This window comes from Channa argus, chromosome 1, assembly GCF_033026475.1.
Source record: "Channa argus isolate prfri chromosome 1, Channa argus male v1.0, whole genome shotgun sequence".
NCBI lineage: Eukaryota > Metazoa > Chordata > Actinopteri > Anabantiformes > Channidae > Channa > Channa argus.
The window spans coordinates 6,662,004-6,677,613 of NC_090197.1; the positions used below are offsets into that span (position 1 = coordinate 6,662,004).

Here is a 15,610-nt window from a genome sequence, read left to right on the forward strand (position 1 = left end):
GGAATCAGCACAGACTGAGAACAACAAACAACAATTCACCCCTGCAGCTCTGGCTGCTTCACAGAAAGGAGGGACATGATTTTTTACATTCTACTGTGGAGATTAGAGACAAGTTTACTTGTCTACAAATCCACGTTCTTATTCTATCCACCATACTGGGCTTTGCTTATCTGTGTTTTCATATGAAACAATGTACAAACACAGAAATAGATCATATAAAGAAAGAAAACACTGATTAAAATTAGCACAGATGCATGAATGATTAAATTAGCCAGTGTCTTAAGGTCAGCAACTCCTGTCACATGATGCGAGAAACAGTTGTTCTGCTTATGTTTAGGACATGTGCTCATTCAGGTGGATGAGGACTATGGTGTGGACTGGACAGGACCACATAACACCATCCATCAACCAAAGTCACCTGAGATGCAGCTCCCACGTGGACTGAACAAGAACTTGCAGCATTACCAAACCCCAATGTTCCAAAGTCAAGCTTTGCAAGTTGACTTTGAAACTGTTCTCGTACTCAAACATATGTTTGATAGTACCCTCTGAAGTAAGAGGGTACAAAATGTAGCCCCCTTTTTGTAAAATACACAAAATATATATGTAAAATACACACATTAAATACAGGTCAACTTTCCACTAAAAGCCTGATTTCCAGTTCTGTTTTAAATAAACATTCATAAATCTTCATTAGTAATTTCTGTGCTTGACAGAACAGTTGTAGCTAATACAGAGTAGCTCTTATAACAGATTCACCAAGTGAACTCCTTTTAAACTAAAGTGTGGGAGCAGAATAGTAGCTCAATTATTTGTATATGTACATGGATTTATGCTTGTGTACTCAGACTTGTGTGTCTGTACACAAATCTGTAATTGTGTATGTAAAATAATGTGCAAATGTATTCACTCCAAAAACTAAATGTAAATATCTAGTTATCAGAGAAAACACAGTTTTTACCTAAAAGAGGTGGAAAGACTCACAACTGGCTGTTTTTTTTACACGTGGATTATTGCTTCTGTCCTGTCGTCTGGGACATTTGTCTGTGTGTACAGAGATTTGTCCTTGACTTTGTCCTGCTCAGCCAAACAGTGTTTCTAGTGTTTCTGTACTGTTAGCTACAGCAGCTAACGTTAGCAGATGCAGGCAGCTCAACAGCTACAGCTAGTGTAGCTAACAGCTAACAAACAGCAGGAGCTAACTTTACTCCTAAAAGTGCTGTATGTTATGATACAATTTAGTCTTGATATTTAAACTTTAAATGGCACATGACAACACACTGTATCCTACACATGAGAGAGTTATAACCTATTGTGAGGGCAGTGAATTAAAACAGGTCAGAGCCCCAACACATATTTTTATTTAACCCCATTGTATCTTAGTTCATATTCTACAATGTTCTTTTGGCACATCTGATTTGCTAGTTTACCTTATTTTGAGACATCTGCACTTCAGTCTTCTGCACACAGACAACATAGTGAGCTTTTATAAGTGTTGTTATCAATGTTCGCCACAAGAGGGAGACAGACAGCGCAGACACACTGTCATATAGCGCTGAGATGAGACACGAGACAGAACTATGTTAACAACAGTTTACTGCTTTGTCTGTAATTTTGCAGGTAAGCTGACGAGATATTGAATAGAGGATTAATGTTTCATATAAAGCACAGGGTTATGAGCAAAGTGGGGAAGTTGGCCGTTCAGTGTGTGTTGGACGAGATAGATTTAAGCAATGACAACGTAGCAGTTAAGCTAACTCGGCCATTAGTATTAGGACCCTGTACAGTACATTTGACTGAGACATGTCTAAATTGCATTGCATGTAACTGTAAAGATGTCAGGGGTAAGAACTGATGTTGCAGTAGTGCTGCTTCATTATTGGTGCCAAACATTTATTATTGTTGCTACGAGTATGTGTTAAATATGCTCAGGTCCGGAGTTTTACAGGCAGCGCGATACACTGTCATATAGCGCTGAGATGAGACACGAGACAGAACTATGCTAACAACAGTTTACTGCTTTGTCTGAAACTTTGCAGTAAAGAGAGAGAAACCACAAGCCTGTCTGCGTGTTTTGTCAAGTGTGCTACAATATACAATATAAAAAATATAGAAAAAAGAATGAAGACTACATCTAGTACAACGCTCAGTCTGTGAGAGAGTGAATGTAGCTACATTAGCAAAGAAGTTTCTCCTGAGGTAAAGCAACAGAGTAGAGAGGAGGTGAAGCATCTTCAGGGAGGCTGCGAGAACTCGCTTCTACCCGAGGTTCAGAGTAGACAACTTTGTCTGTGTCAGCACAGGGGGAGCTGGCTTCTCTTTTAGGAACGTCCACCTTGGAGTAGACTAAGTTACCAGAATTGTCTTCAGTCTGAAATGTAAAAAACACAGGTCAGAAATTAGCTCTTCATCACTGTCACATGTGTTTAAAACTTTATTTAAGTTCATCTTGTCTTGACTTATACTTAAGAGTCAGGAAGCCACATTAGACATTTAGCAGATGCTTTTATCCAAAGCAGCTTACAAGTAATGAACAGACACTAGGGGCAACTGTGTGTTCAGTGTCTTGTCCAAGGACACTTTGACATGTAGCCAAGAGGAAGCGGAAGTCAAACACTGACCCTGTGGTTTGTGAAGGACTGTTACACCAGCTGAGCCACAACCACCAGAACAGGAAGCTGCACTGCAGCAGTCTGATAGTTTTAGTTTTTCTCTGTTTTGTTAGATGAGCATCATCACATATAATTCATCTTAATGCTGTTATTAAAGGATAAATGAATCAACCCTCACAATTAGCCACTGACTTCCTTCACTTCTTCTTTTCTGCATATGATCTTTGTTGTGCTGTAAATAAAATGCTGCGATTTCTACAGGATACTTTAGACCAACTGCAGAGAATATCCTGACCTGAATCTCCAGATATTATGGGAAGTAAAAAAAAGTTTATTGTAATGATCACCATCCATCATCCTTCTAGGAGGGATTGTTAGGTGTGGAATCCCCAGATGGATGTGTGCATGATAAATGGGAGACAAATTGTGTTTGGGTCCTAAGTGGTTACATTGTTGACCTCAAACAAGTGTCCTTTAGGTGTAGATACACTGCTGATTCTGGTTCTGAAGTCTTGCTTCTCCTGATAGTGATATTGTTGGTTTCTCCAATGTAGAGCTCTGAAGACTCTTCACTGCACTGGACTGGACACACTATGTTGTTCTTCTTGTGTTTTGCTTAAGCTGTTGCTTAACGTTTAGATGATTACATGGACTTAATTGCAACACTTTCTTTCCTCCTCGCTCTGTCTGTTCAAAACAGTGGAACCTTTCAGTCAGAGATTCACTGATAAATCTGACTAAATCTAAATCTTTGGACTGAACTGGGGAAGCATTGGGGAGCATTCAGTATTGCTGCCCCCTCTGATTGGAATAATCTCCAAACAGAAGTCATTTCACTTGAAACCTTCTGTTCTTTCCTAATCACCAAACAACGAGAGTCCTTTGGACAGTGCTTGTGTTTTTAAACTGTTACCTTGACCTCAACTACTGCACTTTGTAATGTTAAGCTGTATCCAAAACCTAAACTATTGTTTAGTTTAACTTATTGTTGGTAATGTGTATTTCAAATTGTATTCATTCATTATGACATGTGCCCTTGTAAATGAATAAAGGAATATTCTGTTGTATAAGCCATCAGCATAAACAGCCTGTTAGAGGAGGAACATCCCAGAGGGCTTTAACTGAGGCCCCCAGTGAGACATACAGGAGCTTTGAATGATCAGACTGTATCTGCTTGTATCTGTCACAGGTGAACTCAGTCTTCTTAAATCTCTTCCTCAAACTCACTTATTTTGACTTTTTCTTAATCTGTAATATTGGTGTAATTTGTGTAATGTAAGTTTTAGTTTTACATCTGCTAATAATATTATTTTTATTCTTTTCACTTTTAAGGTTTTTGTGACTTTGAGAAGTGCTGCTAAGTGTTATTAAGGCAAAAGAGAAGACAATTAGCTTATTTCTAACTACAATCTTTGGGTCTGGGCTTAAACAATGTTCTGGTCCAAAAGCTTTTTTTTTTTTTACATACTTACATCCTGAGCACAGGTGTCAGTGGCCAAGCTGTATATATCTGTGGTCCTGACCTCATCTTGATGGATCAAAGTGTAAACTGTAGATGCTTCCACAGGATCTCTGACCTCTTCATACACTCTGCTGGACTGTAGGAGGAGAAAGGTTTGATATGTATCAGCTGGTTTTAACAAATATTACTGATGATAGGATTTATTCAGACTCACCTCTCTAACATTATCATACACTGTTTCCACAGGACCTGAAAAACATGGTTCAGAGACTTAAAAACACATCAGCTCAGACTAGACCTTCAGAAATTCTAATTTCAATTTTGTGCTGGTTGAAGAAAGAAAAAACACTGTACTTTTTGAAGCACTACATCAAAAGTGGAACAGCTCTGTACATGTTGCATTATGACATTTTCCATTCAACCTAAACAGTCATAATGTAGATAGTTAGTCCCAACCCTCTGATATGAGCCACAGCAGCTGTACTACAACTTCATCACCATGGTTACAATAATAAAGCAATGATTTGAATTGAAATAGATCACTGTACCATTGACATCATGGTTCTGATTATCAACACACAACTGTGAAACAGGTTAAAAGAAACTAAATCCTCTAGTTAGAAACACAATCTAAAGTTGTTTTCCATATCTGTACGTTTTGCATTTATTAACCCGTTCATCTACCCAGACCATCCTGTGCACATCATGGATGTATTTAGTAGAACTGGGTAACAGATTACAAGTTGCTACCTGATTCCTTCTTATGATAGTTGCTCAGAGGCCCTAACTCTGAAAGTCTTCATGCCTTAGATTCCAGATTCCAGCTCTTTTCTGTGTCTCTGTGTCTGTGTGTGTGTGTGTGTGTGTGTGTGTCTGTGTGTGTGTGTGTGTGTGTGTACCTTTGAATTTACTGCTCCTCTTCCTGCAGAATATCAGCACAGCCACTGATAATATGATGATCATGAAGACCAGAATCAGACTGATAACCAGCGCTGCACCTGTGGCAGAATTAACAGTAAAACCAGTTTGTTTTACTCTGAAACTTCATGTCTCATTGTGACATATTGGCTGGATTGAATTTCTACAGGACTGTTTGAAGCAGCACTGTCAAGTTAATGACAATATGAACTTGGTAACTGTTGGGGACAGAGGCACCGTCTTGTGAGATTTAATGTCTCTGGGTAGGATCCATTTTCTTCCACTTGTCTCTTCCCATCTCCATAAAATGTAAATAATTGATAGGACTTTTTTTTAGATGATATGCTGGTAACTCATTCAAACAACTGTATTAGACACAGTAAACAGAAAAGCACAGATCACAATGTCGTCTGCATGATGTCAGTGTCACATTCTAATTACGTTTGTTAGTTTTGTCAAACTGTGTAACCTGCACTAAGCTTATCTAACACATCTAAGACATCATTTAAAGCCCCTCTCTGCCTCAGACATACAGATCAAAAACAGCTCTGCCTTAACACAGTACAAGGAGTCGTGTTAGCAGTGAGACCCATGTGGAAGTTTAAAGACTTGTCAGATGCCAAAATGCTGCACAGTGATTTATCATAGTCATTATACAGCTCTGCAAATGTACAACAGCAACAAAGGTTTGCTGCAGTGATCACAGAGTAAAAGTACAAATACTGCATTCATGTTACTCACTAGAAGACAACATACTTTCACACACAGCTTAAACACAACTACTTAGCAGCTGCACAAAGTAACAAACATTAACATTTGGGATTTTGTAACAATGTTGTGAAAACTGCAGTAGCTTGATGGAAATACACAGCAGTGAGGACATCGTAGTTGGTTCTTCTTCACCTAAGGAGACATCCTGAACCAGACTGATGAGCCACATCATTTCAGCTCTGCTACAGGCCTGAGATGATACTGTATGTTTAACACTTTATTGTATTCCACTCCTACATCCTTTCCCATTACAATATCCTGCTAACTTGTATGTGAGCACGGGAACATTTAAAACAGGTTTTTCTAGTTAGGAAAAGTCTAACTAGTGTGACTCTTACTCTTTGTCTTCTGTACTTGCTGGTAAACTCTCTGCCTCCTGTTATATTGTACTTCTAGTCCTTTACACTTCAGAAGGAAATGTTCAGCATTTTACTCCACTACATTTGATTCCTTGAGTTACTCTGCAGATCCAGATTCTTAATAAAAAGAGAAACAGCCATAAAATCACAGTGTGTTTTAGAGTGAGCTTATGAATTTTATATCATAATGCACTGATATTGTAGTGTAGCATTTTTACTTTTTACTTTCTTTAGTGCATCATTGTATCAGGTCTACAGCAACTGTCACTGAGGGTCATGTTCATGTTTCTGTGCTGAGTAACACTATGTTTATTATAGAGGGAACTTTAAATGTACCTGATGATCCTGTTTCAGGCTGTTTGTAGGTTTCAGTGGAGGATGAAGTTGTAAATCTTCCGGAACTGGGGTTTAAACTCTGTGTTGCTGACAATGGTGAAGATGATGATGATGGTGATGATGATGATGATGATGAAGAGAATGTATGTGATGTTGTTGAAGGTTGGAGAGCTGTGCTTGGTGGTGAAGAGGTTGAAGCTGTGAACAATGAAACAATCAGATAATGATCCAGAGGAGATGCTGTTTTCCTCATGATGTTAATAAGATGAACTGCTTTTCTGTCGTCCTGACAACAGGCCTCAATTGTGAGATTACTGTAGCTCAGTATTCTTGTAATACATCCATTCATGGAGTTCATCCATAGGTGTTCACTAAACATCACAGATGCAGCAAGAAAACAACGTTTGAGGAGACTGTGCAGAGAAGAACATCAGACTGGCTGTTACTGGTTAGTGAGAGCTAAAAGAGAGAAAAGGAAACAAGATGGATGTGGAGCTGACTAGTTCTTGCTGGTAGATGAGTAAATCATTCTTTTTAGCTGCTTGTTACATTTTGTGTTGTGTTTGCTTGGTGTGTGGTTGTGTTGGTGAAGTTCTAGTTTTTGATCGTCCACACATGTTGACAGAGGTTCAGCAAATGTACCAATGTTTCTGAATAAGCCACTAACAGGAGATTGGAAGTGGTAACACCTGCTCTTGTGCTGATTCATGTAGAACATTAGCTGTTAGTTGTTTTCTCACAGCTTCACAGACATGAAGGAACATTTTCAGAACGTTCAGTTGAAACTCACCTTCTGTGACAATGATCTCAAACTCATGATTTCTGAACCAAATTCTGTCCAAATTACACCTGTACAATCCTGAGTCAGACTTGTTCAGCTGTGTGATGCTCACATACATGAGTGATGGTAAAAATCCTCCTTCATATTCAATACTGTATCTGCCGCTCTGAGCTCTGTTACTGGTTGTTTCAATGAGAATGTTTCCTGTTGTACAGTCTCCTTTACAGAACAACTTCCTGCTTCCAGGGAAAGAAAATGAGCATCCAACTGTGATGTTTCCTCCTTCAGTTCCTGGATGAGTGGTGATTTCTGCATTGATGAGACCAGTGTTTCCATCCCGCAGAGCTGTTAAAAAGATGAACAATCAATAGTTACTATCTTCCTGTAAGATGCTACAGTCTGATGATGATTCCTGTTTTACATTTCCACAGAGCTCATCACTTCTACTGCAGTCGCACTTTTTAATTCTGTCAATAAAGATTTAGAAAATGTCAAATTCTCTCATCTCATTGTTTCCCTTCAGTCATTCAGTCTTTCATTGTGTTCATGTGATCACTATTTGTGGTTTGATTTCTTTTCCTAATCAGTTATTATCCCATGTGCCTCAACAATTCAATTCAACTTTATTTATATAGCGCCAATTCACAACAAAGTCATCTCAGGGCACTTTACAGAATAAAGTCAAGATTATAAAGATGTATAAAGAAAACCCAACACATCCCCTTTGAACAAGCGATAGGCAACAATGGAGAGGAAAAACTCCCTTTAACGGAAGAAACCTCCAGCAGAACCAGGCTCAGGGTGAGCAGCCATCTGCCATGCTGAGAAGCCCACCCACAGGATGATGCTGCCCCCATAGGGATGGTGTTCACCACCTGATGAGCAGTGCCTGGTGTGTTTTTGTCAGTCAATTGTACCTCTTACTTAAAAAGTACTTACAGTAAAAATAGATTTGAAGTTATTAAGTCTTTGACCCCTTTGAATCTGAGCTTTGCACATTGTTCTTCTGTCCACCCACAAATATGTATTGGTGTGTGCAGTACAGGTGGAGTTATGATAAGTCTAGAAGATGGTTCAGAAAGTAATCAGAGAAAACGAGCTTTGGTTGGTGATGTAGATGAATATACTGTAATATGTATAAAATAATAATGTTGCCTTTAAATGTGGTACATGGTATTTTAAAGTCCAATACTGTAAAAATACAACTACTTGTAACAGAGTATTTCTGAGGTTGATACCATTTAAAGTCTTGCTCTGTTTTGTGAATTTCTTTCACTTTCATTTCTCACAACTGACATTTTTCACAAGACAAAAAAGATGTAGATGAGCTTATATTGTTTTTCTGCCCATTTTGTGAATTAAAGTTTGCTTCATTTACTGCTGTTCTTCAGTCTGACACAGACTCACAAAGAGTTTCTTGGTCGTCCATGTCTTCTCTCTCTCTGTAAAGCCTGTTTCATACATGAAGTCTGGACACTGGAGCTGATTTTTGTCTGGACTTCATGTATGAAACAGAGAAAGAGAGAGAAAAGTTGTTACCTCTGTTTTACTTATACATTCAGAAAAGTTAAATTAAAGGCTTAAAAAAGAAGCTAACATTAGTGAATGTACTGTGTGTGTGTGTGTGTGTGTGTGTGTGTGTGTGTGTGTGTGTGTGTGTGTGTGTGTGTGTGTGTGTGTGTGTGTGTGTGTGTTTTATATAGCTACATATTGAACAAAGCACGCGTTTGGATCCACTCGGGTCTGGCACAGTCCTGAAACATTTTCAATTCAATTCAATTCAACTTTATTTATATAGCGCCAATTTACAACAAAGTCATCTCAAGCACTTTACAGAATAAAGTCCAGACTACACAAGTATGTAGAAGCAACCCAACAAATCCCCCTTGAGCAAGCCCTAGGCAACAGTGGAGAGGAAAAACTCCCTTTAATGGGAGAAACCTCCAGCAGAACCAGGCTCAGGGTGGGTGGCCATCTGCCTTGACCGGTTGGGGTGAGTGGAAAGTGAAGACAGAAAAGAAAAAAGCAACAACAAAACATCGGGCAGGTTGTTAGAACCAGTAGCTGCACACTGCAAAACACACAGCTTCAAAGCTGAGGACACCAGAAAGGGACACAGAGAGGGGGACAGAGAAGGACAAAGACAACTACGGGAGAAAACACACAGAGTTAATGACACTGCAATATCTGGGTTTTGGGTCCTTGGCCTTGGGTTTAGTTACATTTGTAGGAGGCATTTATTTTTTGTTGTTTTGAACAGCCAATCAGATGACACAGTTGGTGTGAGGAGGTGAGAAACAGATGTGTGTAGACAAATGATGTTCATACTACAGACTAAAACAGAGATTCCAAGTTTGTAAGTTACAAGAAGGGAACAGAGGAAAACACAGAGATAAAAAGTAAATAAAAAGTCAAAGTACAAAGAAGAGAATAGTGAGCAGGATAATGAAGGTGATTTCTTTGATCTGGAGTCAGATTTGTTCTGGTATGAGGGTGAATGCACCAATTCCTTTGATCAACATATGGAGTCAGTGAGTAGAATTTACTGTATCTACTTCTTATTTTGTAAAGTAACTTTAGAGTCACACCAGGAATGTTTAATAATTAACTTTATAACTGTAACTTTATAATGGAACTTAGGTCAATCTGCTGTGGTGTTGTCACTGAGGATTTCCACATTATGTGCTGGGGCTGGGTGGGTGAGGTGGAGAATGAGTTGCAGTGTTAAAATGTGGGTTTCCTGTAGCTACTACTGTTACAAGTTATGTGTGAACACACAGACTACAATTATTATTTACCTGCTCAGGAAGCATCCTGGACAACCAACTATAGTCATTTTTACTTGTTAGCAAAAGTAGTTATACTTTTACTTTACAGACTGCAGGTATTTCTTCATTCGTCCAGTTGTACACTCAATAAATTAATTTTATTTTTCCATGTGGGTTCTGCAGGGGCTATTTAGCTGTGACTAGAGCAACTCAGAGGACAACAGCTGGACAAGCAACAACCCATGAAGAAGACGCTGGACTAACCTAAATGAGACACAGGTGGTGTGCTGTGTATGGGAGGAACCCACCATGAAAAAGTCAGAAGTATCACTTTGTGTGCAGCATGAACAGGAACTTACTTTGTGTGTTAGCAGCACTGAATAGACAGAAAACACCTAAAGATAGAAGCAGCATAACTGAGACACGAACACAGACTTGTTTTCCATTTTCCGTAATAAAGATTTGAAAATAATTTATATAATAATTTATAATTTATATTTTTCACCTCGACAAACTTCTTCTACTATACAACAGAGTAAATTTAAATAAGTGACATATTTAAAGAGGAACTTCTGCTGAAACAGTGTTTGTGCTGCACAATTTATCACCATTTTTCACTAAGAAGTGAGTCATGTCCAGACAGACGCCCAGTGACAGTCTTAGGTTATGATGAAGAGCAAGTGGAGAAAAGTTGCACTAATGCTGCATAGTATTGAGACATGGAAGAGACAGAACAAACAGAACAATGCTGATGTGTGTGTGACTAAACTAAACCTCTATTAAAACTAAGAGAAAAAGCTCATTCAGAAAATCCAAATAAGTCTAGAAAATAAAAATACTCACAGAGGAAGAAGAAGCAGATTAAAATGTGATGAACGTCCATGTTGAGGCTCTGATGACTTAATGCTGCCTCTCTTCCTTCTTCACTGTCAAACCAGGAACTTGTCACTTCTCTAGAAGACAGAGTCCCTCCTTCAAACACACTCATCTCCACTCTCCTCAAGTCTTTCTATCAAAATCAATCAACCACAACATTAACACCAACTGATGGTTCTCTGTCACTGGAGAGTCATAACATATTACATATGTTCTAATTATAAGTAGTTTATTAATTGGCTGGATAACAAAACCTATATCTGTCTCAGTCCTGGTTCTTGGATTTACTTCCTGCCCCTGGCTTTTATTTTGAAGTCCCTCAGTACCATTTCCTAGGTAGTTACTTTTGCTTTCTCCTTGTTAACCCTCATTGTGTTTTCCTGTGCTCCCCTCTAAATCCTCTTTAATTCAAACATTGCCAGTGATGTAAATTCCCACTTGAACCAGTGAGGAGCTTTTGCTCCTTGTTGAGTTTCCATCCTCATTCATTTACATCGTTTTAACTTGTTTACATGCAAAAATGATTTTTCATAAGTTCCACTTGACTTCACCTGAACTGAATGAGAATATGTACAATTGTGTAAAACGTCAACTTCCTTATCAATTTTCAGGTTATTTTGAGGAAGTAAATTATTTTAATTGACAACATTTTAAAGAGACTCAATTGATCTTCATGTTTAACTACAAACTACTTTTAGGGAACTGAGCAACTGTAAAACTATAATAAAGACGACTAAAAATGATGTGATGAAAGGAGAGAATGACAGAGTGAGATACTCAGAAAGAAGAAGCAGTGATATGATCATCTGTGTTTGAGGCTCTGCTGTCTCTTCTTTCATTACTGACGAACCAGAAAGTCCACAATGAAGAACTTAACTTGTCATGTTTCCTGTAGGTGATGAGTTTAGGTTTGAATTTTGTGTTTTTGTTTGTTTTTGTAAATTTGGTTTAGATTTTGAACATATTTCTTTTATGATTTATAAAGTGGTTGAAAGATTAAAATTCTTTTTATTGGTCATCCAGTCCATCAAATGTACATGTTGGGTTTTACTAATGTTTATTGTTTTAATGTTTTAATGATTTTACTCTGTGAAGACACAGTGATGTTGAAACATTAGTTTGCACCAATTAAACCAATTAACCAATTAATTTCTTCAGGCTCATCAACTTGAATATTTTATCTAATAATTCACATTCTCAGCCTGCTGTGTTGTCAGGAGCTTACACTTAGTCATACAGTTCTCAGAGCTCCATCCAGGATATAATGAAACTGACCTTAAAGGTTTAATTGTTGATCAAACACACAAACAAACACACACACACTAAAATAACATAAAATAACACAAACAACAATAGAAACAACATAAATTGAAACGGTGCTATGGTCAGTGAATACTTTGTACATGTATTTGGTAACAATGGGGCAAAATGTGCAAACAAGACAACATAAAACTATAATGTAGAACTAAAATCTTTCATTTAATTTGTACACGTCTGAACGTCCTTGCGGCAAAGGCATCTATGGTATCATCAAATGATACCTGCCTAGAAACCTCTGAATTTATGCAAATAAAAGCCAGCCAGGAGCACAGGGAGATGCAGCATAAGGTGAAGGTAGAGGTGGCAAAGGCCAAACAAAGAGCGTATGAGGACTTGTATGTTAGGTTGGACACTAAAGAGGGAGAGATGGGAAGGATGTGCAGCAGGTTAGTGTGATTAAAGATAAGGATGGAAATGTAGAGAGGCCAGATTGAGGTGGTTTGGACATGTTCAGAGGAGAAACTGTGAATATATCGGTAGAAGGATGCTGAGGTTGGAGCTGCCAGGCAGGAGGTCTAGAGGAAGAACAAAGAGGAGATTTATGGATGTAGTGAGAGAGGACATGAAGTTAGTTGGTGTGAGAGAAGAGGATGCAGAGGACAGAGTTAGATGGAGGCACATGATTCACTCTGGAGACCCCTAAAAGGGTACAACCCAAAGGAAAAGAAGAAGATATATAATCATATAATTAATAATAAACCTCTTTACAGAGCAACATTGGAGAAGATAGAGAAGCACCAACACTAACCCAATTATCCTGTTTTTAAATATTTAAAACAAGTTACATGACAGAACAACAGGGAAATGAGAAGTTAGAGGGTGAAATGTTTTGTCTTTTATCCTTAAAAAGACAAAGTTTGTCCAGTTTGGTGATGATGTTTTTCTCAACACCAGAGAGCTGAAACACACAGTCGTATCTCCTCCTGTCTTCAGGTTTGACTGATGAAATGTTCAGATCAACTGTCATCTGGAAGGTTCCATCATGGTTGGGGAGGATCTCTCCATGGTCCACGTCCTCATGAAGCTCCTGTCCATCTTTCCTCCAGAACATTGTGGCTCTGTCAGGGTAGAAACCTGTAGCGTGGCAGCTGACTGGAGAGGACGGAGACTTCTGGAGGACAGACACTGAGGGACGATCTGGAGGATAGAGAGAATTTTATATATTGTACAAAAACAACACAACAACACAAATATAGGTCATTTGCACAGATAAATCCTGACTAACTTGAAGTTTTCCATAAAAACTGCAGAACATTAACAGTCTCAGTATTTTTATAAAAACATGTTTAACCTTTAAGAATTACTGCAATACTCCATTTCCTCTTTGTACTGTTGGAAATTAGACAAATGCACTTTCTTCTGAAATTTAAAAGACTGAATGCACAGAGGGGAAGGAAGAGAGCAACAGTAAAATAAATTGGTAGGTGAGAGAGAAGGCAATAAAAACAGGGAAGAGAGAAAGTTAAAGAGAGAGGGGAGAAAGAAGTAAACCATAGAGGCTGAGAAAGAGAAAAGGGAACAAGGATTAAATTCAATAGAGACACATCAGGCTTAAAAGAGAAAAGGGAACAAGAGAAACAATTAAAGATGTAATTTAGTGCGTTTATATGAACATAGTTATGAAATTTCATCAGGTCATGTGATTCTACCTGTTCTCAACAATTCAGACACTCAGAATAAATCTGAGTAACAAAGTGAACAGTATCTTCCGTTAGGACTTTGTCCTGTTTGACCACATCAGCCTCTGGTTTCAGAGGGATCCACTTTCAATTCTTCAGGTCTAATGACATGAAGTCTTCTCCATCATAACCACACTGTACAGAAAAAGTCTTTCTGGTCTTTTCGTCAGATTCAAAACTTTGTATCAACTGTAAAATGTGGAAACCTGAGAGAGAAAACACAGTTTACAATGATGTATAAGTGATGTCTCCAGTAGAAAGCTGAACTTAACAATATTGCATGTTTTATAAAGTCCTGCTCTTCTCACAGTATTACAGTTTGATTATGATTCTGTGGCCTTTTCTTTATGAGTGGTTTTACGTTTCAGTTCAAAAGTTTTAATGCAAACATAAAATTAACCTGGAAATGTCCAATGAAGAAGGAAATACACATTTTTATTTTATTGTACAAGACATAAGGACAGATATTCAAAGGATAGATAAGATTTTGAGCTCTGCTCTTAAAAATGGCTGTTTTTACACAACTTATCAAATTTAGTCTTAGTAACGTAAAGAGTGGTGATAAGTCTGAGTAGATAGAACTTTTTCACTTGTTTTACTTTGTATTTTACTGTTTAAAACTGTTAACTGTTACCGTGAGGAGTTGAACCTGTTTCACCCAGTTTGTTTCCTGGAAGAGGAACAGAACAGACTTAGCTTTCATGCCTCCAGGACCTGTGTTGAGCTCTGCTGCTCCCTCCATTTATTTTTCAAGTAAGATGTAGAACATAGAAGATATTTAACCTCCTCTGTGTTGGAGTTGCTGCATAATTCTGTCAAGTACTGATTTGAAGAATTTAGGCAGAATCTCGAAACATCGCCAAGTGAACAGCTCCATTAGCTGAGGATTTTCTTAGAATAACGTTTTCCACACATCCTGCTTCATCTCTATAGTTTTGTTGCTGTCACAGTAACCTGCCTGAACGTCATCAACCAGGGCAACAATAACCAAATCTGGGAGGTTTTGGATTCCAGAAGATGCAGTGATGAGAAACTTGAGGGAATGTTTCACTGTGAGACAACATAAAAATACATTCAGTATTTTGCCTTAATATACTGTACACATATTGTCCCAAATGGGACATTTACAGTGTGAACATGTTCAGTTGAAGCCTAAAGTCTTTTCAAACTGAGGTCAAACTGTGGACGCAGGGACAAAGTGCAGACTGAAGTAAAGAGTTTAGAGATTGAAATGTGAACTTACCTGGTGATGAAACGTGACAGAAGAGAAGCAACAGAAATAACGACTTCATCCTGATTTGATCAAGAATCACGGAGAAATAATCGAGTTGCTTCGGTCTCTGTGAAAGATGTAAGTGGTTGGATATTTGGCACAAATCCCACAACGTCGCCAGATTTCAATGCTGCGATAATAAGAAAACAATGAAATAGTAAAGTAGAGACAAGAACCTAATACAAATGTCCTTAAAAAGCCATTTGTTTCATTGATGATACACCGCGTATTTAAATGAGTTTTCCTTTCTTTTGAGTTACATTACATGTTAAATGTCTCCCCCCTCTGGACAGATCAGGAAGTGACTTATAACGGGACCCACTTTACAACATGATACACAAATGTGTTTCTGAGGATCATATAACAGGTGAATTATTAAGGAACAGTCAGTCGTCCTTTACTAAAGGAAAAGTGTAGAACTGAGACATTACAAACATTGTTTTGCTATCAAACAT

The 15,610-nt window shown here is 38.1% G+C and overlaps 2 protein-coding genes across 2 annotated transcripts in view; both read right to left on the reverse strand.

Annotated features, from left to right (window-relative positions):
• Nucleotides 1-15,462, reverse strand: part of LOC137100677 (major histocompatibility complex class I-related gene protein-like) — a 48,750-nt gene extending 33,288 nt beyond the window's left edge. The window contains exon 1 of the mRNA XM_067478543.1: nt 15,126-15,462. Within this exon, the coding sequence (XP_067334644.1) occupies nt 15,126-15,174 (49 nt within the window). The 5' untranslated portion in view covers nt 15,175-15,462. The remainder of the gene's footprint in view (nt 1-15,125) is intronic.
• LOC137100436 (uncharacterized) lies at nt 731-11,010 on the reverse strand. Its single transcript, XM_067478272.1, has 7 exons — nt 10,851-11,010; nt 7,249-7,584; nt 6,459-6,656; nt 4,974-5,072; nt 4,289-4,323; nt 4,085-4,210; nt 731-2,371 (listed from the first exon to the last, which is right to left on the reverse strand). Exons 1-7 carry the CDS (start codon nt 10,993-10,995, stop codon nt 2,177-2,179), a joined length of 1,134 nt encoding a protein of 377 aa, XP_067334373.1. The 5' UTR covers nt 10,996-11,010; the 3' UTR covers nt 731-2,176.
• Nucleotides 15,463-15,610: the final 148 nt, after the last annotated feature.

What these genes read in the sequence shown, in the direction of transcription:
- LOC137100436 (XM_067478272.1), bottom strand. Translation starts at nt 10,995, where the DNA reads ATGAGTGTGTTTGAAGGAGGGACTCTGTCTTCTAGAGAAGTGACAAGT. An exon ending in AATCTGCTTCTTCTTCCTCT is followed by an intron (nt 7,585 to 10,850) that starts GTGAGTATTTTT and finishes TCTTTTTAACAG; the next exon opens with CTCTGCGGGATGGAAACACT. An exon ending in CTGACACCTGTGCTCAGGAT is followed by an intron (nt 2,372 to 4,084) that starts GTAAGTATGTAA and finishes TTTACATTTCAG; the next exon opens with ACTGAAGACAATTCTGGTAA.